Source organism: Microcebus murinus, chromosome 5 (assembly GCF_040939455.1).
Source record: "Microcebus murinus isolate Inina chromosome 5, M.murinus_Inina_mat1.0, whole genome shotgun sequence".
Lineage (NCBI taxonomy): Eukaryota > Metazoa > Chordata > Mammalia > Primates > Cheirogaleidae > Microcebus > Microcebus murinus.
The window spans coordinates 92,973,147-92,995,029 of record NC_134108.1 but is presented as its reverse complement, the minus strand read 5'-3'; the positions used below and the strand labels follow the sequence as shown (position 1 = coordinate 92,995,029).

The window sequence follows — 21,883 nt, the reverse complement described above, 5'->3', positions numbered from 1 at the left end:
CAGGCTGGGGCTCTGGGGTGAGGACGGGACCACACGCAGAAATGGGAAAGGAGAGAAGGGGACTGGCGGGTGGCAAACAAAGAGCCATCTGTTTCAGACGTGTCGAGCTCGAGGTGATGGTGCCAGAATGTGGAGTTACAAAGGAGGGAGGCTAAGGCTACAGATTACACCGAGGAGACTTCTGAACAGCACTGTAGCCATGGAAATAGAGAAGCTCCACACGGGAGGCGAGATGATGCAGAGCAAAGCAGAGGGAGCTGTGACAGATTTTGCAAGAGTAGGAGGAGGAAGAGAAGCTGGCCATGCCCGAGCACGCGGGCAGTGGAGAATGACTGAGGTCAAGAGGAAGGTTCTAGAATGGGCCGGTGCTCCTTGGTGCCAGTGCTGCGGATGGCTGGAGGAGAGGGGACGTGGGAAGCCACTGGCTCTGGCCCACAGGCCTTTGTTCCCTATCGTTACCTTTTTCGGTGTCCCCAACACTTGGCAAATTTTGAATATTGTGTCAATTTCGCTGGCCCCAGGGAAGAGCGGCCTGAGGGTGTAGACTTCCGCCATGATGCAGCCCACGGCCCAGACGTCGATGGGGGAGCTGTAGGTGGTAGACCTCAGGAGCACTTCTGGAGCCCTGTACCTGGGGGGACAGAAGTTAGCCGCTCGCTTCCACTGGTCAGAAATCAAATTGCATAACAATTCTTGATAAGAAAGTTTTATCTCTCTCTCTGTTTTCTCTCTAGATCACTGCGGTACATGGACTTGTGAGGACTTGGCAACTGCCATGGCTACTGCTGGAAAGTAGTGCTTCTCTCCTGCACGCACGGTATTTTCTGCTGGAGTATTCTCTACAGCACCTCCGAGAAGTACAAAGAGAGTGGGAATTAGGGAGAGGGACAGGGAGAAGGAAAGAGAAAGAGAGAGAGAGAAACTTGGGTGTAGTCTACTTCTTGGTCATGGCGAACTGCTCAAATCAAATTCCTAGGGTCTGAAAGTTTTAACAATAGCGATTAGATGATTTTCAGACAGATCTTTTCGAGAAAAACCTTTTTACATAACACTTTTAGGAAACTGTCCTCAGAAAGGCCTACATATAAAATCTTACTGATATCATGAGAAAGCACAACAGGATTCCTTTCAACGCTATTTATAACACAAGCTTTTAACCTCGTACAATGCCAACACACCTACAAATATGTGTTGCAGATTACAGTGTTTCTCTGAGCGAAAAGTAAATGTGACTTTAATATTATCCTTGGTCTAATGGTATCTTTTTGAAGAAGTGCAATTAAGGAATTTTGTGAAAAACAGTATTTACCATCTGGTAGATACATAGTCTGTGTATGGAGGTCTTGATCGGATTTCTCGGGCCAATCCAAAGTCTGCAATTTTCACAAGTTCTGGTCCCATACAGAGGAGGTTCTCAGGCTTTAAGTCCCGATGGAAGAAGCCTGCAGAAACAGTAGAGAAGAAGGAATCCAGATGCAAGTTTGTTTCTGCATTACTCTTTGCAGCTGCACTGCTCTTTTCATAACAGCCATGGCACCAAAGACTCTACACATTCATCCCATGGATAGCATAGAGTCCTTTGAACTTCTCTCAGGACTTCATTCATTTCACTTTGCAAAATCATTCAAAAGTTGACCTTTGTAAATTTTTTTATAAGAGAGAAAACTTCTTTGAAAATATCAAAACTTGGCTATGGCCTGAGATAACTTGCAAAAAGAAGCTGTCACTCAACGGGAAAAGATCATTCCTGCTCTGCCCAGGTCAGCAAGAAAGAATTTGAGATTAAAACCATTTCAAAAGACAATAGTCTTATAGGAATTGAGAGTTTATAGCACAGCAGAAACACAATTATAATTTTTATTTAAAGAAACAAAGGATTTATGAATCTGACCTCCTGTCTGAGATTCTGGTGTGTTGCAACGTATGTTTAAATGTTAAGTGCTTATTACTCTGCCTAATGAAGAAGCACAGAGGAACGTCTGCAGCTCACATCGTGAGAGGCAAGGATAACTCATCACAGGGGAAGCCTGTTGCAGCCACAGCAGAGCTCTGGAGGGGCAGGCAGGAAACGACCAACACGGCAATCTTCCAAGTACAAACACCCAGTGATCGGCAATTACATGCCTCTGAAAACCCCAAACCTCCATTTACTGAGGGTGTCACCAATATGGACATCATTCAGTGTGACTTTAAATCTCAATAGGACACCAAACTGGAAATACAACTCAGCTGATGCTGCTGGTGCTGTCATTCATGTGCTGTCATTACAGGTTGAGCATCCCTAATTTGGAAATCTGAAATCAGAAATGCTCCAAAACCTGAAACTTTTTTAGCACTGACATGACACTCAGAGTAAATGCTTAGTGGTGCATTTTGGATTCTGGATTTTCAGATCAGTGCAGCTCAACTGGTACAGTGGAAAGCAAATATTTCAAAATCTGAAAAAAAAAATGCAAAATCTGAAATACCTCTGGACCCAAACATTTCAGATAAGAGATACTCAACCAGTATCAGTGCCGTGGAAGCTGGATTCTAACCAGCTAGCACATTATGGGAGAAATTAACAGCCATCACTGAAGATCTACACCAGTCCTTGATGACCTGTGTGTGACAGGCTCGAGTCCACATCTCTAACGTGCCTTCTCCACCCTTCTAGAGACTTCGGTCTCTAATTGGATAGCAATTGGATGCCACTATCATCCCTGCATGAACTTATCCAAAACCACTCTTCTCCTCTCCCAGATCATCTCTCCTTCCTTTGATAAAATTGCCAGGCCATTTGTAGCTATGTTGGAGCCACCCTTCCCCAGAGAGTCATGGGACTGTGTCACATTTTCCATCGAAATATCTGCCTCTTTCTACCCTTTGTCACTGCCCCTCCCAAACCCTTGCTCTCACTGCCTCTGCCTGCGATGGCACTCTCCTGCAGGCCTCCCACACTTCTCTGGACTCCCACCCCTCCTGACAATTCAAACACTTTCTTTCCCCTGTCACTCTCCCGGCCACACAGAAAACGTTCCATGGCTCCTTTTTAAATGATTTAACAAGGCTGAACTCCTTTCATTCTACCTAAAGAGAGAAACTCATTTTCTAACCCTAACCATTAATATGTCTAAAGTGTGTTCTAATCCAGTGGAATCGCTCATTCCCTTTAAGTTCACTGTATAGTATGTGCCTTGCACATGTGACTGAGGTTGTGGTCCCATATATAGGGGACCACATACATGATGGTGGTCCCATAAGATCATAATGGAACTAAAAAATTCCTATTGTCTGATATTTACTATATTATACTTTTTTTTTTTTTTTTTTTTTTGAGACAGAGTCTCACTTTGTTGCCCAGGCTAGAGTGAGTGCCGTGGCGTCAGCCTAGCTCACAGCAACCTCAAACTCCTGGGCTCAAGCGATCCTACTGTCTCAGCCTCCTGAGTAGCTGGGACTACAGGCATGCGCCACCATGCCTGGCTAATTTTTTTTTCTATATATATTAGTTGGCCAATTAATTTCTTTTTATTTATAGTAGAGACGGGGTCTCACTCTTGCTCAGGCTGGTTTCGAACTCCTGACCTCGAGCAATCTGCTCGCGTCGGCCTCCCAGAGTACTAGGATTACAGGCATGAGCCACCTCGCCTGGCCTTACATTATACGTTTTATTGTGACTTTAGAGTGTATTTCTTCTACTTATTAAAAAAAAATAGTTAACTGTAGAACAGCCTCAGGCAGATCCTTCAGGAGGTATCCAGAAGAAGGCACTGTTCTCATAGGAGATGACAGCTCCATGTCTGTTACTGCCCCTGAAGACCTTCCACTGGGACAAGATGTAGAGGTGGAAGACAGTGATACTGATGATCCTGATCCTGTGTAGGCCTAGGCGGATATGTGTATTTCTTAATTTTTGACAAAAAAAAAAAAGCTTAAAAAGCCAACAACAACAACAACAGCAACAACAAAAAAGAGCAAAAAGGAAAAAAAATCAAAATAGAAAAAGCTTATAGGATAAGAATATAAAGAAAAAAAGTATTTTTGTATAGTCATACAATGTGTTCATGTTTTAAGCTAAGCATTACTACAGGCCGGGCGCACTGGCTCACGCCTGTAATTCTAGCACTCTGGGAGGCCGGGGCAGGCGGATTGCTCAAGGTCAGGATTTCGAAACCAGCCTGAGCAAGAGCGAGACCCCCATCTCTACCATAAATAGAAAGAAATTAATTGGCCAATTAATATATATAGAAAAAATTAGCCAGGCATGGTGGCGTATGCCTGTAGTCCCAGCTACTCGGGAGGCTGAGGCAGAAGGATCACTTGAGCCCAGGAGTTTGAGGTTGCTGTGAGCTAGGCTGACACCACAGCATTCACTGTAGCCTGGGCAACAAAGCGAGACTCTGTCTCAAAGAAAAAAAAAGCATTACTACAAAAGAGTCAACAATTTAAAAGCTTATAAAGTAAAAAGGTTATAGTAAGCTAAGGTTAATTTATTACTGAAGAAAGAAATTTTTTTATTTAGTGTAGCCTCAGTGTACAGTATTTATGAAGTCCTCAATAGTGCACAGTAATATCCTAGGCCTTCACATTCACTCACCACTCACTCACTGACTCACCCAGAGCAACTTCCAGTCCTGCAAGATCCATTCATGGTAAGTGCCCTAAACTGATATACCATTTTTTATCTCTTATACCTTATTTTTAATGTATCTTTTCTTCATTTAGATACATTTAGATACACAAATACTTTCCATTGTTGCAACTACCTACAGTATTCAGGACAGTAATGTGCTGTACAGGTTTGTAGCCTAGAAGCAATAGCTATATGCTGTAGCCCAGGTGTGTAATAGGCTATACTATCTAGGTTTGTGTAAGTACACTCTATGATGTTTGCACAACAAAATCGCCTAATGATGTATTTCTCAGAATGAATCCCTGTTAAGTGATGCATGACTGTTATTTATTAGTAATGTGTCCATTGCCATCCTTCAAGACCTGTTTTGAGTTTCCCTTCCTCCAGGAAGCCATCCTAATATGCTAGCTTCATTCATTCATTCACGCTACCAGCAAATATTTACTGAGGGTCCACTCCTTGCCAGGCAATAAGTTAGGTTTTGTGGATTCAGAAGCAACCCAAATGGACATGGTTCCTGCCCTCATGGACATAACAGGCCCTCCCCCTCCACTCTGAATTCAAGTAGAGCTCTATCATTCTTAGGAATGTTATCAATTTTCACTTATTAGATGGGAGCACTTTGAGGGTAGAGGCCACATTTATATTCTTCTGAACACCTAGCACAGCACCAGGAGCATGGTGGTCTCATAATACAATCTTGTTGATTGGACAAAAGACTTATGTAGGTTTCTCGGGAACATGAAGCTTAACGGTGACAAATCTACCGGGGCCAGGTAAGCAGGGTCAACAGAGAGCCGACCAGAGCTGTGGGAAGAGTGGGAGGGAGGAAGCCCCGTGAGACAGCAACTGAGAACTGAAAAAGAGCAATAGCCCTGAAGTAGTGTGGGGGACAATGAGGACTCAGAGCTGGATGTCCTTGTCACAGAGAGAGCTGTGTTGGTGCAATGAATGCATAAAGGCAGGAACTCCAGCAAGGCCCTCAGTAAATATCTGTTGGTAGAAGGAATGAATGAACAAAGGCAGGGACTCCGGGGTTATTTCCCAAAGACTGTCTCTGTTCTACAAGAAGGGGAGAATGATTGTGGTGTGATTATATGTGACAATGCACTAAATGCCATGTAGCATGGAAAGCAACAATGTTGTAATAAAAGGACATTACTTTCTGTTCATCACTCTGAGGACAACAGGACTTAATACTGGGTCAAGTTCCAAACGGATAGTGTTTATGGCATAATGATGGATGTGCAAGGTAAATGGCTGGTGTACATGGACATAGTGAACATAATTTCAGGGCCTACAACCCAGTGCACACAGAAGGGGATGAAAGCACAGAAGTGATTAAATACATTCAAGAGGACCACAGGTGAGAGGAGGTGGTACTTCCTGCCCACCACAGGGCTGCTTCTGTTTTCCATAATCCAAAGCATTGAAGAGATCAAAGGATTTAAAACTGGGTTAGACCAGAGACAGGCACAGCAAATGTGCCATTTTTACAGCATATGTATATATGCATATGTTTGCATGTGTTTCCATGTATATTGTGAAATATATATATGTATATATATATATATATTCCATTGCTTCGTTCTTTATCCTGCCATTTTACTGTAATATACCTAATGACCTTCCTCATTCTGAGTATCCTAGTCAAATTAATAATAAATTAACCGAAATTATAATCAGACTCAAACCTGAGGTTGTCGACTCAAAAAATGCAAAAAGTAATTCAACATTAGTCGAGAATAGCCTTTTTTTAAATTTAATTATATTTAATTTTTCTCTCTCTCTTTTTTTAAAGATATCTCTATTGTACACAGAGAGAATAGCCTTTAAAATGAAAAAAAAAAGAATTTCTGATATGGACAAATTGAGACAGCTTATTAAATGAAGATTATCCACATCCACTGGAGTGGGCAATATCTGATCTAAGACTTGGTATAACTGAGTCATTTTTGGACCCTCTGTTCTTCAGAGTACCATCTACCTCCCAGAAGGCCTGAATGTATGCTTCCACCTTAGAATTGGCTTTAAGAATGTATAAAGACATAAACAGTGATCAGAGAGTAATCTTTTGTCATGCACATAAGATAATTCCTGTGGCCTCTGAAAATATACAAACTCTGAAACCATGGTTTGTCTTCCTAAAAACTTGAAGCGTTAAAAAGAGAAAAATGGGGCTGGGTGCGGTGGCTTGTGCCTGTAATCCTAGCACTCTGGGAGGCTGAGGCGGACGGATCCTTTGAGCTCAGGAGCTTGAGACCAACCTGAGCAAGAGTGAGACCCTGTCTCTACTATAAATAGAAAGAAATTAGCTGGACAACTAAAAATATATAGAAAAATTTAGCCGGCCATGGTGGTGCTTGCCTGTGGTCCCAGCTACTTGGGAGGCTGAGGCAGGAGGATCGCTTGAGCCCAGGAGTTTGAGGTTGCTGTGAGCTAGGCTGACGCCACAGCACTCTAGCATGGGCAACAGAGCAAGACTCTGTCTAAAAAAAGGAAAAGAAAAGAAAAATGGCAGTCATTGTTTCCTTACTGAACACATGGGAAAACGATAAATTATTCCCAATCGCCCCAAGAAACATGTCATAGCTGTTATAGTGCCCAGTGCTACTCCTTCCCTTTCAATCTTGAGTCCTGAGTCTCAATCTTATAACTATGAGTTGTGGTTTTGCTCCTCTCAAGTCCATATTAATGCTGTTTTCTCCTCATAGACTCCCCTTTTCCTCTTTAGTTGGAGTAATAATTACTTCCGACCTTGCAGGGGATTTTCCAGATACTGAGTCATCTGTCCTCCAGCCCCACCTCCACGGCAGCTCCCTCTGCCAGCATGTGTACCATCCATCCCCACAAACTTGAGTGGTCTCCCTGCTCAGTTCACCCCACCGCATCAACTCATTCTTGGATCCAAGTATCGTTCCTGCACTCCTGTCCTGGTACTGTGCTTCCGCCCCCATCCTGCTCCTGCAAACCAACCACCCCCTCCCATCAGCCATGCTTTATTTATCTCTGCCCTCACTGTAACTCTTCTTTAATCCTACTTTCACACAGAACATGCGCACTAGTGAAAATGAGAACGAAGATTCCAATTCCCCGAGAATGCCTCTAAGCAGCTTTCCTTTCTATAAATGATACATTAGGCTCAAAACGACCAGAGAGAAAATGGTCAGGAAAAAAAAATTAATCACAGACTCTTAAAAATGACTGATGAAAACTGTACCTGTCCGTTGACATATGCTACATCTGTTATGCTGTCTTCAAGGAGAAACCTTTATAACAAATTTGTGAGTATGTTTGTAGACTTTCTAGCCCTTTGTTAATTACTGAATAATGTAGCATTGGCTATTAGCCTTATATCCATAAGTTCTATTCCTTGGTAATTAAAAGTGTAAGACCCTTATGTCGTGTATGGCTACTTTTCATCTCTATTTTAACAAAACATTACTATTTCCATGGGAGAGGCAATGCAGCAAAGTGGCTAAGTGTGCAGACCAGCCAGGTTGACCAATTTCAAATCCCAGTTCTGTTATTCACTGGCTGGAAAGTCACTTAACCTTTCTGTGCCTCAGTTTCCTCATCTGTGGAATGGGGGGGGGAAGCAATAGCATCTACATCATGGGGTTGTTTTGCAGGACTACTGTTATATTTATAAAGTTTTTTTGGAGCAGTGCTTGGCACTTCGGCCCCTCGCAAGAGGTAGTCATTATTAATACTGTGATTTAGAAAATTCTCTCATTTTACCCTCCCAGCAACCTGTTAAAGTAGGCAGGCAGATGTGGCTGCATTTTTTACTGATAAGAATTAAGGCCAGGCACGGCTCACACCTGTAATCCTAGCACTCTGGGAGGCCGAGGCGGGGGGATTGCTTGAAGTCAGGAGTTCGAAACCAGCCTGAGAAAGAGCGAGACCCCATCTCTACTAAAAATAGAAAGAAATTAATTGGCCAACTAATATACATAGAAAAAAAATTAGCCGGGCATGGTGGCGCATGCCTGTAGTCCCAGCTACTCGGGAGGCTGAGGCAGAAGGATTGCTTGAGCCCAGGAGTTTGGAGTTGCTGTGAGCTAGGCTGACGCCACGGCACTCACTCTAACCTGGGCAACAAAGCGAGACTCTGTCTCTAAAAAAATAAATAAATAAATAAATAAATAAATAAATAAATAAATAAATAAGAATTAAGGCTCCTGAGGCTAGTGATGTGCCCCACCTGTTAGGAGGTGGCACTGAAACTCTGATCTGAATCCTACCTGGGTATGTGTTCTGCTGTTGAGTGCAACTGACCTACAACAGTGAGCCCACTTCTTCCTCTGGGCTTCTGATTCATAATGGCAACCCTTATAACTGGGTCATTCAGAGATCATGCAACAGCAAAGTGCTATTATGATTAGAACCTTCCTGTTCAAAACTGCCTTCCAGAAAATAGCCCATCAATTTAATTTCAGGGTACTGAATGCCAGTTGGAATAACAGAGGGATTTCTCTGTTATTTATCTTTTATCCTAGTGGAAAACTTTTGTGCTTTTTTATTAATGACCCTTGGGCAAGGAAAACATCAAGCCACAAAGAAGTCTTTCCAACCTTCACCACATTCTGTTATTGATGAATCTGATATGAACACATACTGAATATTTAAACACTATGAATTTATATAGCACCCCTTCCTGCTGTGAAAATTGTCATTTCATAGATATTACTAAATTTAAACCTACAATATTTTTATCAAGAAGGCCACAAGGACAGCAACACATAAAGGACTGCCTCAAGGTCATGCACAGCAAGACAGTAGTAAAACACAGAAGCAGAGAACCACTTCTTGGGGCAAAACATTATCCTTCAAGCCACCTAATGCATTTCTGTTATGAGCATGGGTAAGTGTGACCTAGATATTTGTAAGGGCAGGTCAAGGATGAAACAGACCATTTGCATTAATTATTTAATTCCTGCAAAGTACATATGTTTTTGGCATTGTTCAGTCAGCACCAAATAGAGCCATATTTTCATTCCCTGTGGGAGGAAAACACTCAGTGACATGAAGTATGGCCATAGCAACTACCTGCAGCACTGTTCTCGCCTCTCAAAGGAGTCTACTCCCTGGGGGCAGAATGCACCTTCTCACAGTGAGCATGAGCTACCTGGGAAGAGAACCTTAAACTCAGAAATCTTTTTTTCCATTAGCAGAGGAAAGAATAATATGGAGGTACTCGTGCACTTAAACCAAAGTCAATACGATACAAAAACCATACAAGTTTCTAAAAATCGTTTATCAGTGAAAATGGGAAAGGACCTATAAAATTAGAATTCATCCCACTTATTATTATTTTCTCCATTTCTTATTCTCTGTTCTCTTTGAGAATAAACAGGTTTTTCTAGTAAAGCATAGTAAATGGCCACAGACTATCTGAACTAATCTCCACTCTACCACTTTATTGCAATGGGACTTTTGGCAGGTTTTTAAACCTCTCTGAACTTCAATTTTCTCTTTATTTTTTAGAGACAGAGTCTCATTTTGTCACCCAGGCTGGAGTGCAGTGGCACAATCATAGCATGCTGCAGCCTAGAACTCCTGGCCTCAAGCAATCCTCTCGCTTCAGCCTTCAGAGTAGCTGGGAATACAGGTGTGAGCTATGGTGCCTGGCTCAACTCTCCTTTTTTTTTTTTTTGAAAGGAACAGATGGCATCTATTCTTTCTACCTGAGAAGTTGGCAAGGAAATGAATAAAGTAACAGATAAACTGTTATTAAGCTCACACTAGGACTGGGCACTTAACTGCTTAGAATCTCTGATAATAGCAATGGGACTGGGGTTATACAAGCAGAAGTCTGACCTTCTCTAGAAACCAAACCTTCGCCTGCACTATTTCCCTACACAGTCTGAGTGTCTAAGGCATGTGAAGGAAACTGACAGCGCAGAGTTGCAAAGGGCTGTTCTGACACAGTAGTATATGGATGCAAAATTATTGGCTACAAATGTGTGCATGTGCACACATGCATGTGCATTTGTGGGGGGGTGTATGTAGGATGATTATGTGTAAGCATATATGCATGTGGTATGTGTACATGTGTGCACGTGTATGCACATGTCTGGGCATGCATATGTGTGGTTTCTGTGTGCATGTATATAGTGTGTGTGCACATATACATATACACACATGCACACGTATTTGATTGGTAGAGACCTGGACAAAACGCTACAATTTCTTTCTGGCAACAAATATCTGAGTCTCACGAAAAGCAACAAAAAGGAAAAGAAGAGAAAGCCAAAGAATACTAACTTTCTTTATCACTCAGTTTCTATTATAGCACTGAGCAAATACCCTGAATAACTGAGACACTAACTCTATCTAGAAACATGCTGGTTGACCTATCTCTTTTGAGAATCCCTTTGACTTCTCATTATTTCTTTTTCTTGAGCTCTCAATCTAGTAAGCAGACCTTTCTCCGATTTGTCCCTAAAACACTCTGCCAGAAGTTTTTAGTGTTTTGCAAATTCACACCATCGCCTGCGAATTCTTATGAATGAAGGCTAAAGTGCTAGTTCTATAAATGTCAGTGGAGGCAGAGATAACTTGTTCTAAAACCTTTTTACTAGAATTGGCTCACAATTCGACTCAACTCTTGCATGTTACTTGCTTATTACTAAGCATGTGCCTATGGCTGACGAGGATCTGCATGGTAGCCTATGTTTATTTGTCTGTGTTACAGTTAGTCTCTGACTGGGAGGGGCTACTTAGGGCAGGCTGGTAACCATCCCAGATGTACTATGCCACCTTCTGCAGCACAAGGTCTTTTCTATGCCAGTAATTGACTGTACTGTCAAAGGGCTTCAACCCAATCTCCTTGTTGAGTAATAAGACTCATTTGTTGGTGTAGTATTTACAATGGCAACAACATCCTTATACTGAGAGCGAATGGATTTCTGCCTGTGTTAAAATCAGCCACGTTACCCAGCTGTCTGTATACTAAAATGACCTCAAAATAACCTCCTGAGGGGACTTCTGGTTTTGTCCATGCATCCATCCATCTGGTGGCTCTGTGTTCACAAGAATGTATCCATTGAACCCCAGCTGGCTCTGCCTCCAATTAGTAACAAAGACCAGCAATGCTCTGGGCAGTTGCTGGAGAATATAACCTCAAACTTATTGCTGCTTAATACCTTTCAAAAGCTCAGCTAAGAAGAACAGTGATGGAAGATTTCCTGAATGTATATGCAGCCGTCATTCCCCTGGATACTCTAAATCTCTCCCTGGACTAACCAGACCATTCACAGAGCAAATCATACTGGACCCCAGTAAACTGTTTTCTTTGATCAGGTGATATAATTGGCCTCCGTTGAGGGATATGACATGAAACTGCCTTATGTAACCTGTCACTGTGTTTTCAGTGAAATCATGTGACATACTGTCTCCTCTAAAGAGTCCATGAGAAAAGCTGCTCTCTATTCTCGGTGTCAAGAATATTTCTGCTTTTCTTGGGCAACTGGTCTGTTTTTACCTCCGGGAAACTGTGTATGTTGTAATTGGACATGTTTCACATTTTGTATGATCTGACAACAAGCTCACAATCAAATCTGTGTTCTGCTGCTTCTACTGAAATAAAATTTGCTGGCTTGCATTTTGAGGATTAACCACATTGCTGGCTATATCTATACCCTATTTTGCTTTTGCCTCTTTTTTTTTTTTTAGTTTGCTAATTTTTATTCTACTATTCTGTGTTAGGCCACTGTTAAACCTTTTGAAACAAGTTGAAATATAAATGCATTACAGAAATAAGAAGCTATAGTAAAACAGTATAGTTAATGGGTCAAACATAATACACAAACTTGTCAGAATTCTAATCTTAGTTTTCTCATTAATATACCAGTTAACACTCAGGAATAATTAACTATAAAGGCTCAATCTATAACCAACAAGCTTAATGTTAAAGCCTAAAGAATAAAAACACACAGACATGATAAATAATGAGGAAAATTCAGAAATCAAGTTACAAAAGGAAACATATTCCAAAATCCATCATCAGCCTCTCAACTCTTCAACCTTTTCCAGGAGTCAGTTACAACAGGCATTAATGCTTCCTACATCTTCTACCGGAGGAAAACATTTCACTGGCATTAAAAAGCACAGCACTCCAATCGCCTACCGTGTTTGTGGATAAATGCAAGTCCTTGCAGTATCTGATACATGATATTCCTTACAGCAGACTCGGGAAACAACTTATTTCTGTAAGGGGCAGAGAAAAACAAAGTTTGTGTATGAAAATGAACCCCGTGTTTTCATGTTCTTTGGTCATATAGTCATATAGTAAAAAACTAAGAAACCATTCACTCATATGCTAATTTTTGATAATAAATGTTTGATAATATCAGACGCTTTGATAATACCAAAAAAACCCCGATCACTTGTCCATAAAGGAGAGCTTACCTTATAAACCCCAAATATATTTACTTATGTTATGAAGAAGAAAAGATTAAACATTTCATAGCAAATAGAAAAATTTCCTCCAACATATTAATAGCATCTAAAAATCTACTCTCTCCATGAAATAGATTAAAAGTTTTTAAAATTTTAGCGGGAAAAATTTGAGGTGTCCCAGATGAAGGCCTCATGTGATGGATGCAATGGTTAACATTTTCCCTCTGGTTGGGCACACCATGCGGCAACACTGCTGTTATTAACAATAAAGATGATATTGGTTTGCACAAATCACTCAGAGAGATGCTGCGAATGGCATTCATTTTGTGACCAAGAAAATGTGCCCAAGAGGCTGTGCATGGTTGGTTCACTTTTAAAGTCCAAAATTCCCATAGCAGGTAAGTTTCCTATTAGTCGCCTATTCCTAGCACCATAGCAAGAGAGGAATTGAAATAAACCTAGAATTTTTCAACAGAGCTCTCAAAATAAATGAAGCTGTGTCCACCCCTGACTTGTACTTGTTCTGCTCATATGTCCTCGTGGGAATGGAAAACTGCAGCGTCTGTTAAATCCTTGAGCTTCTTTGGATGTATAACCCTTTAAAACACGAAAACAGCTGCACTGAAAATAGCTTCCCTGAAGCTATCACAGAGCCTCCAAAGTAGGAATGTGGGCAGGGCCCCTCATCTGACTGGCAGGTGGTTTCCACATTAAAGCCCAGTAGCCAGGCTGTTAAACGGTGGAGGAAGAATCGGGAGACTGCAATAAACAAGAGCAGAAAGAAAACACACCCACTTTGCAAGATTTACTTCTAGGGCCGTGATGGCCGAACTGTACCTTTCTTTAATGAGCTGGTAAAGATTTTCCTTCATGTACTCGAAGATAAAATAAAGGTGGTCATTTTCCCTGATAACTTCTTTTAATTTGACTACATTGGCATGGTTGAGCTTCTTTAAAGACTAAAAGGCAAGAAAGAAAAACAAAACAAAACAAAACATTAGAGAACATCTGTTGTTGAGAAAGGAAAGTAATCCTATGTATACTTAGGAAGAAACACCTAATTTTAGAACCACAGAAATGCATGCCATATTTTACTGACAATTAAATAAACAGTATTTCTCTGAAATCGATAGTAACTTCACCTAGAAAAACCATTTTGGTGAACTGACTAGAAGGTAAGTATCTGACCAGTAACTAGTACTGCAGGCTGCCCCCAGTACCAGGCAATGCACCGGGGCTATTTTAGGCCCACTCCCTTCAGATGATGGAATTCAGGCTGTGGAAGTGGCCAGAGAGGAACCAATAAAGGAAGCCGAGGCTTTGATTTTTTTCTAGCAAACATGCAGCTGCTCTGGGGTGAGATCACTAGCTAACAGTCTGCAGGCACTTTGAATAGAATGTTGCTCACAAAGACTGAAGCTGATGGCCGAATACTCTCGACTTTCTTCTGACTTGTGTGTGTCCCTCATAGGTAAAGCACTCCTTCTTCCAAGGTGAGTTTGAATGACAATGTGAGGAGAAGGAGGAGGCACCTTATTGGAAAGACCCTGAAGTGAGATGAGTGAAATCCCTCTGCTTCCAAGAACAACAAAGGCAAAAAAGTCAGGCAGTGGCTGAGGAGCAAAAGGGTAGCTCAGAAAATGGTGCATGGCCTTCCGATTGCTCAGCTTCACACGTACGCAGTTTTTGTCTTCCTGGAACATGTGAGTCCAACCACATGTACACTGTTTTCTGTTTGCATCATTAGTTCTGCCGATAGTGACCAAATACACTTCTGCATTAATGAGCAGCGGTCCAGTTCCTGTACAACAGCCAGAGACACCCAGCTGTTGGTTTGCTTACTGGATGACCAGAATCCCATAGACTGTCTCCTTCATGGAAGCCTCCAAGTGCCACTTTGGCCAGTGAGATGAGCCCTTTAATTCATGAAAAGCCTTTTCCTCATAGAGAAGTGAGTACAATAAAAATAAATTGTGAAAGCCCTCTTTATCCTTGAAATTCTTTAAAGAGGACATCCCTTTTATAAAACAAACAGAATTTTTTAATATGAAAGAGTTAAAAAAAACAAATATCCAAAGCTAGAAGGACACTCACTAACCAGGTACCCTAGGGCTCAGAGCTTGGGACTGTGCAACATGATCAAGTTACTTCAAGCAGCTGAGAGGAGAAAGGAACCATGGGCAGAGGATGAGAACAAAGTAAGACTCTTCTGGAACCTCCCCCCAAAAAGGCAAGTTCCTGTCAAGACGCTTCCCTGGCAGGGAATCCTCAGCTGTTTTGGCCAGATCATTCTAGAATGACCCAACTGGGCTGATTACTTCTTTTACTTGTGTTGGATTCCTGGTTCTCTGTAACAAATACACACATTGCTTAACTTGTAAGAATTTACTAAATGTTCACTGATTGCAACAACCTTTTCTGCCTGTCTCCTTAAAATGCATCATAATCAACACCTGAGATAGCTAATGGATACGTAGCCTTGGGGCAAATTCATTCAGAGGAAAATGAAGTCAGTTTTAAAGCTTTTCTAGAAGGGAATTCTAGGCGAGGAGTGGGGTGCCTTCACCTCTTACCTGAAGTGTGTTTTGAGTGAGCATGGATGACTGGCCCGAGTCTAAGAGTGGCTCACAGCCCTTGCTTCTAAGTGAAGCTTATGAGTGAGTTAAAGTCTGGATTAGTGTAACATAAAAACAGTTAGTTTTGTGTGGGGGACTTCACATGATTCACTTCACAGAGCTATATTTCCAGATGGAAGACATCCTATTTTGGTTCAGGAAAGGTTTCCAAAGGAGAGGGAGAGGCAGGTCAGTCGTATTAGAGCGGAGAAGCAGAAGTATTAATAGCAAACTAAACCTGGTCACGAGTCCACGTGGGGATGAAGCTCCCAGTTGGATATTATCGATTTTGCCCTCCTCAGGGGCTGACCAACTGTTCCTGAACTATTAAAACTACAAAGTACTGGGCCTCGAGGACAGTCCGGGGCATGAGACACAGGGCCTGCTCTTAAGAGGCAAACACCCTAACTGGGAAGACAGGACATGTACAAAACACCTGTAAGGAAGACTGTAAGTGTGAGAGGAATGACCCAAGCATAGACCACCAGAGATGTTTCAAGAGGAAGTGATCAAGCCAACTCTGGGTGCTCAGGGAGAGCATGGTGGAGATGTGACTTGAAGGAAGAGGAACACTGGGACAAGCTCACTGGGGGGGAAGGGCACGCCGGGAGGCAAGCCCGTCACAGGCAAGGTGTGGAAATGGAGGGGCGGCATCTGTCTGAGGGGTGAAGAAAGAGACTCACCCCAGTTTAATTCTGAAGGAGGCTTATCTGGAAGAGTCTGGCTGGGAGCAAACTGTCTGGATGCCACGTGTGCACCCACTGGGTCCTGGCAAATCTGGTAGCTTCAGGAGAGTTGCAGAGGGAGCTGTCAAATTCGATGAGGTGGAAAAGCAAATGGTATGGGGGCAAGCGGCACTGAAGGGAGAAGTCTGGAAGGGAAGGGAAGGAGAGGAAAGAGGTGGAAGTTTGAGGGCAAAGAGGGTGGAGACTTTTTTGGGTTAGAGAGAATGGGGGGCACATTTACGGACTGAAGAAAAGGAGGCAGTACAAAGAGTTTGAACATAAGGGAAGGAGGGGGAAAATGTTAGAGAAGGCGTCCTCAAACTACTGCCCTCGGGCCACATGTGGCCGCCTAGGACATTTATCCGGCCTGCCGGGTGTTTTTGCCGCTGCTGCCTGTCCTGCATAGCAGCTGACTCGTCCCAGGCCCACAGTGTGCACTCTCCAATGGTCTGGGGGGCAGTGAACTGGCCCCCTGTTTGAAAAGTCTGAGTTAGTAGTTTGCCAGGCATGGTGGCTCACGCCTGTAATCCTAGCACTCTGGGAGGCCGAGGCGGATTGCTCAAGGTCAGGAGTTCGAAACTAACCTGAGCGAGACCCCATCTCTACTAAAAATAGAAAGAAATTAATTGACCAACTAAAAATATATATAGAAAAAAATTAGCCGGGCATGGTGGCGCATGCCTGTAGTCCCAGCTACTCGGGAGGCTGAGGCGGTAGGATCACTTGAGCCCAGGAGTTTGAGATTGCTGTGAGCTAGGCTGATGCAAAGGCACTCACTCTAGCCTGGGCAACAGAGTGAGACTCTGTCTCCAAAAAAAAAAAAAAAGCTTGAGGACCCCTGTGTTAGAGTAAGGATTTAAAGACAACAAAAGTTAAGATGATTAAAAAAAAAAAAAAAGACAGAGAGGAACAGAGTAGCCAGGATGCTAGCAGTCTATGACCCCAGTGTAGACTGTGGTCTAGAATACCACAGCGCCCTGGAAGATGAGACTTCTAAGAAAAATGCCACCAGGTCCCACTCCCCCCAGTGACATCATAGGAGCAAGGACTCCCCTCCCTGCAGCTGGCTATCGGGTACAGAGTCTTTCTGAAGGCCACAGACTCTCCCTGGGGATGTACAGTCAGACAGCAATGAGGAGCACAGAGATGAAGAAGAGACAGTGGCGGATGAGTACCACAGTGCAGGATTTCCTTCCAGTTCCTTCTGCTGCTGTGACAAAGCAGCTGGCAGGACGTGGGGAATGAGGGTGGCAAGCATCTTTCAATGACCTTCCTTTCCCTTCCCCTTCTGAGTCAGCAGGTAGAAAAGAAGGACCTCGGCAAGGAGGAAGGGGAAGGGGCCCTTGGCAAGGTGCTTCCCTTCTAGCTGCTGCTTCTTCTTCCCCTCCACCCCCGCCCCGGTATTCAGGGGTTGGCTGTGGCCCAGTGCTGAGGGTCAGCATGGGTGGGCGTGGGGCTGGGGGAGCCGGGTTGGCAGCAGATGAGGCATCTGTGCAGGCAAGGAAAAAGAGTGGGACATGCCTGGTGGCCATCAGCTAGAGGAGCGCTTTCTTCAACTGTCTCGCTGAGGCAGCCACTTAATCCCTGAGATGCAATGCGCCTACAGTTTTTCTAAACTGTATGCTCTTTTCTATTACAACTAATACAGTCAACTGCACAGAAAAGTAAAGGTTTAACATCTGAACGAAGGACACCTCTCAGAACTTCATGTCACAGAGAAAATGCTCTTGGGTCATCCTTTGTGTATCTCTAATGTTTTTAGATCTCCCAGAACTTTTTTATTTACTGACCAGAGGTTGGTAAATTATGACCCATGGGTGAGATCCAGTCCACCACCTGTTTCTGTGTTGTCCAAAAGCTAAGAATAGTTTTTATAGATAAAACAATTGCAATCTGTTTGATGATAGAGAACATGAACTTTGAACCCCAATTAAGTTAGGTGTTATGTTCCACCCCCCCCCAATGGCATTCTTCTCATTGGAAGACCTGTCATATAAAAAATTATACTCTATTATTATTACTATTGTTATATTTTATAAATGAAGATTTTATGAAAATGTGTTTTCATTCTTTTTATATATGTATCTATATAATATCCTCAATGTGACCTTTGGCCTCAAAAGCATGGAAGATTTACTGCCTGGTGTTTTACAGAAGTTTGCCTGCTCTAGACTTGTAACCCCCTTTCCATGTACAGGACCCCCTTGGAGGAAGAGGAAGGGTTTCAATATTCTATCAGGTGTCTCAAACAGGGCTGTGTGAGAGGATGAAGAGCAGATGAAGCACCACCCTGGCGCACAAGGAAGAGAATTACGCTGTAAAGCTCCAAATGGTCAATCTATTCTGGTGGAGACACGTGGAGAATTGAAAGAGGATCAGCAAAAGGGGTTAAGGGGGAAAGGAAGGGAATAGTGAAGCCAGTTAGAAGGCTGGTAAAAGTGAAGACATGTGCTCCACAGTGCTTGATACAGCGGCACCTTGATCAGTGAATTTCCTCAAATTATTATAGCAAGAAACAGAAATAAGTACCGCTATTAGGTCTAGGAAAAAGACTCAACAAATGCATTTTCCTTTATGTTAATAATTAGGACAATCACCGTCAAAGGCAACAATAATTCACTAAATCAACACATTCAACTCATTTATACTGAAATATGTTGATACAAGAGATCCATTAAAGATGAAAGGTAATAACAGTATATTCACTACTACATTAACATAGTAATTGTCTGCTTTCAACTATTAGCTGCATAATGTTATCATCTGCCCACTTTTTAGGCATTTGTGAAAAAATTCAAATGGAATGACTATATCAACTATAAATCTAAGCGTACACAGAGCTATTTTCAGTCAGCCATACATAAATTATTCCCTGATATTTTAATAAATACCTTAACCTCCCGAAGGTTCATGCATTCCTCCCAGGAATAAAACTTTCTTTTCATTCTAAAAGAGAAGAAAGAAACAAACAAAACACTTATTCTCAGTAATAGGCTTAACTTTATTTTTTAAAAATGTTTTCATTTTTAATATAATGAACACTGCTTAAAGTTGGTTTCAATTTCTATCAAATATTATGCTAGCCCAAATAGCATTTATTTTAAACCTGGCAGTGCAATCAATCCTGAGTCACAACCCTTCCCAGCAGCAGTGGTGTGGCGCAATACCAAGAGGCCTGGACTGCTGTCTCGCTCTACCAATAACTAGCCACCCTTGCCCTGGAGGGAAATCCCTCAGGCTTATTCTATCTAGACCAGAGCTGTCCAATAGAACTTTCTGTTTTGGTGGAAATGTTCTCTTCTGTGCAATATGGTAGCCACTAGACACATGTGGCTATTGGGCACTTGGCATATGGCTAATGCAACATAGAAATTGAATTTTAATTTTAACTAAGTTTAAATGCCACACATAGTTACTCGCTAGTAATCTAGACAACATTGTTCTAGACCCTCCAGGGCAGGGGTTGGCAAACTATGGCCCATGGGTCAAATCTATCCCAACATCCATTTTGGTATAGATCATGAGCTAAGAATGGCGTTTACACTTTTAAATGGTTGGGACCAACAAGTTAAAACAAGAATATTTCATGATATATGAAAATTATAAGAAATTCAAAACCACACTCATTCATTAACTATATTGCCTGTGGGCCGGGCGTGGTGATTCATGCCTGTAATCCTTGCACTTTAGGAGGCTGAGGCAGGCAGATCGTTTTCAGCTCAGGAGTTCGAGACCAGCCCGAGCAAGATTGAGGCCCTGTCTCTACTAAAAATAGAAAGAAATTAGCTGGACAACTAAAAAATGTGTAGAAAAAATTAGCTGGGCATGGTGGCGCCTGGTTGTAGTCCCAGCTACTCGGGAGGCTGAGGCAGGAGGATCGCTTGAGCCCAGGAGTTTGAGGTTGCTATGAGCTAGGCTGACTCCATGGCACTCTACCTCGGGCAACAGAGTGAGACTCTGTCGCAAAATAAATAAATAAATAAATAAATAAAAAATAAAATAAAAAATATATATTGCCTGTGGCTGTTTTCAAACTGCAAGAGCAGAACTGAGTCGTTGTGACAGATATCATGGGACCTGCAAAGCCTAAAATATTTACTGCCTGGCCCTTTATAGAGAAAGTTTGCCTACCCCTGGTCTAGAACCTGAGGGGAGAGAAATAAAACCTTATTGGTTAACCAGAAATCCAAGTGGCAAGGTTCTGTATTTCAGTGCATTTCAACCACATTGTCTCATCTGAGTCTTACAGCAGCCCTGTGAAACATGGGAGAGGTGAGGAAACCAAGACAGAGAGAAGGTGCATGGGTTTGCCAAGGTCTCGCTGCTGGGTAGTGGGTAAACTTCCATCTCTCCAGCTCACTCTGACACTCTGTCCTCATCACATTGTCTCCTGGCTGAGTAATCGATTCCTTTATTCATGCCCCAAATATTACTTAGCCCCTCCTATGTGGTACAGCAGGCACTTTGTCAGGCACTGGAGACGCAATGATGAGAAAGACATCCCTCGAGGAACTGACATCATAGCAGGAAGGCAGACAATGATTTTCTGTACAAAGTACTATGAAGGAAAGGAAGAGGGAGGGCACTGTAAGAGTGAACCTCAAAGGGACCTACTCTAGTCTGGGGTCTCAGAGAATGCTCCTCTAATGAAGACATATTTCAACTCAGACTTGAAGGATGAGTAGAATTTAGCAAGGTGGGAAGCATGGAGTAGGAAATACCATGTGAAAGTTCTAGCCAGCAAGGTATTTGGTGAGTTCCAGAAGTTGAAAGGCCAGAGTGCCCAGAGCAAAGCAGGGACTAGGGTAGTGACAGGAGACCAGGCTGGAAACAGGCAGGGGCCAAATGACGTAGCAATTTGTAGGTCACATTAAAAATTTGGGGCTTGACCTTAAAACCGAGAGGGAGACACTGAAAGCTGTCTTAGTTTGGATTTCCCCAAACTCAGGGCATAAGGCAAGGACTTGGGTGCAGCTAGTTTATTTGGGCAGTGGTTCCAGGAAGCCAGGCAAGGAACAGGGAACTGGGGAGGGAGAGGTGTGGAACCCCAACAAAGGGCACATGACTGAGCTGATACCAAAGCAGGCAAATGGGCTCGGGCCTGTTGGGAACATTTTAAAGAATAAGGTAGAACGAAACTTGGTGGAGAGTCTCCCACCTGTACTGGGGGTGGGATGCTGGTGGCAGGCACAGAACTGTACACTACAGCTGCACTCAAGTCAGGTGGCACAGGAGGTGTGATGGGGCAACAGGACACAAAGAACATCTGGCGCAAATGGCTTTTAGATGATGAGATTTATGTGTTTAAAATAATCCCTTCAGTGTGGCATGAGTAGGGGAAGAAATGGAAGCCAGGAGCCCTAGAGAGGACCTACTGGTCATGGTAGGGAGTGGGAATGGGTTGAATGGGAGGTTGGAGTGGGAATATGGAGAGCAGGTGGATCAGGTAAGCATTTAGTAGAATCGATAGGAGTAGACGACCAAGATGGCATAAGTGGGGAGGGAAGTCAGGAGCACTCCCA

General features: G+C 42.8%; 1 protein-coding gene across 4 annotated transcripts in view; it reads right to left on the bottom strand.

The window, feature by feature from the left end:
• CILK1 (ciliogenesis associated kinase 1) overlaps nt 1-21,883 on the bottom strand; it is a 43,032-nt gene that overhangs the window by 19,233 nt on the left and 1,916 nt on the right. For 2 of the 4 annotated variants that reach the window (XM_012760865.3, XM_012760867.3), the window contains exons 2-6: nt 19,253-19,307; nt 13,859-13,980; nt 12,750-12,829; nt 1,310-1,442; nt 460-631 (exon numbers count right to left, since the gene is read on the bottom strand). In XM_012760865.3, coding sequence (XP_012616319.1) covers nt 460-631; nt 1,310-1,442; nt 12,750-12,829; nt 13,859-13,980; nt 19,253-19,307 — 562 coding nt within the window. Of the gene's footprint in view, nt 1-459; nt 632-1,309; nt 1,443-12,749; nt 12,830-13,858; nt 13,981-14,429; nt 16,072-19,252; nt 19,308-21,883 lie in introns of those variants that run through there. The other 2 variants (XM_012760869.3, XM_076003293.1) reach the window with 2 other exon arrangements.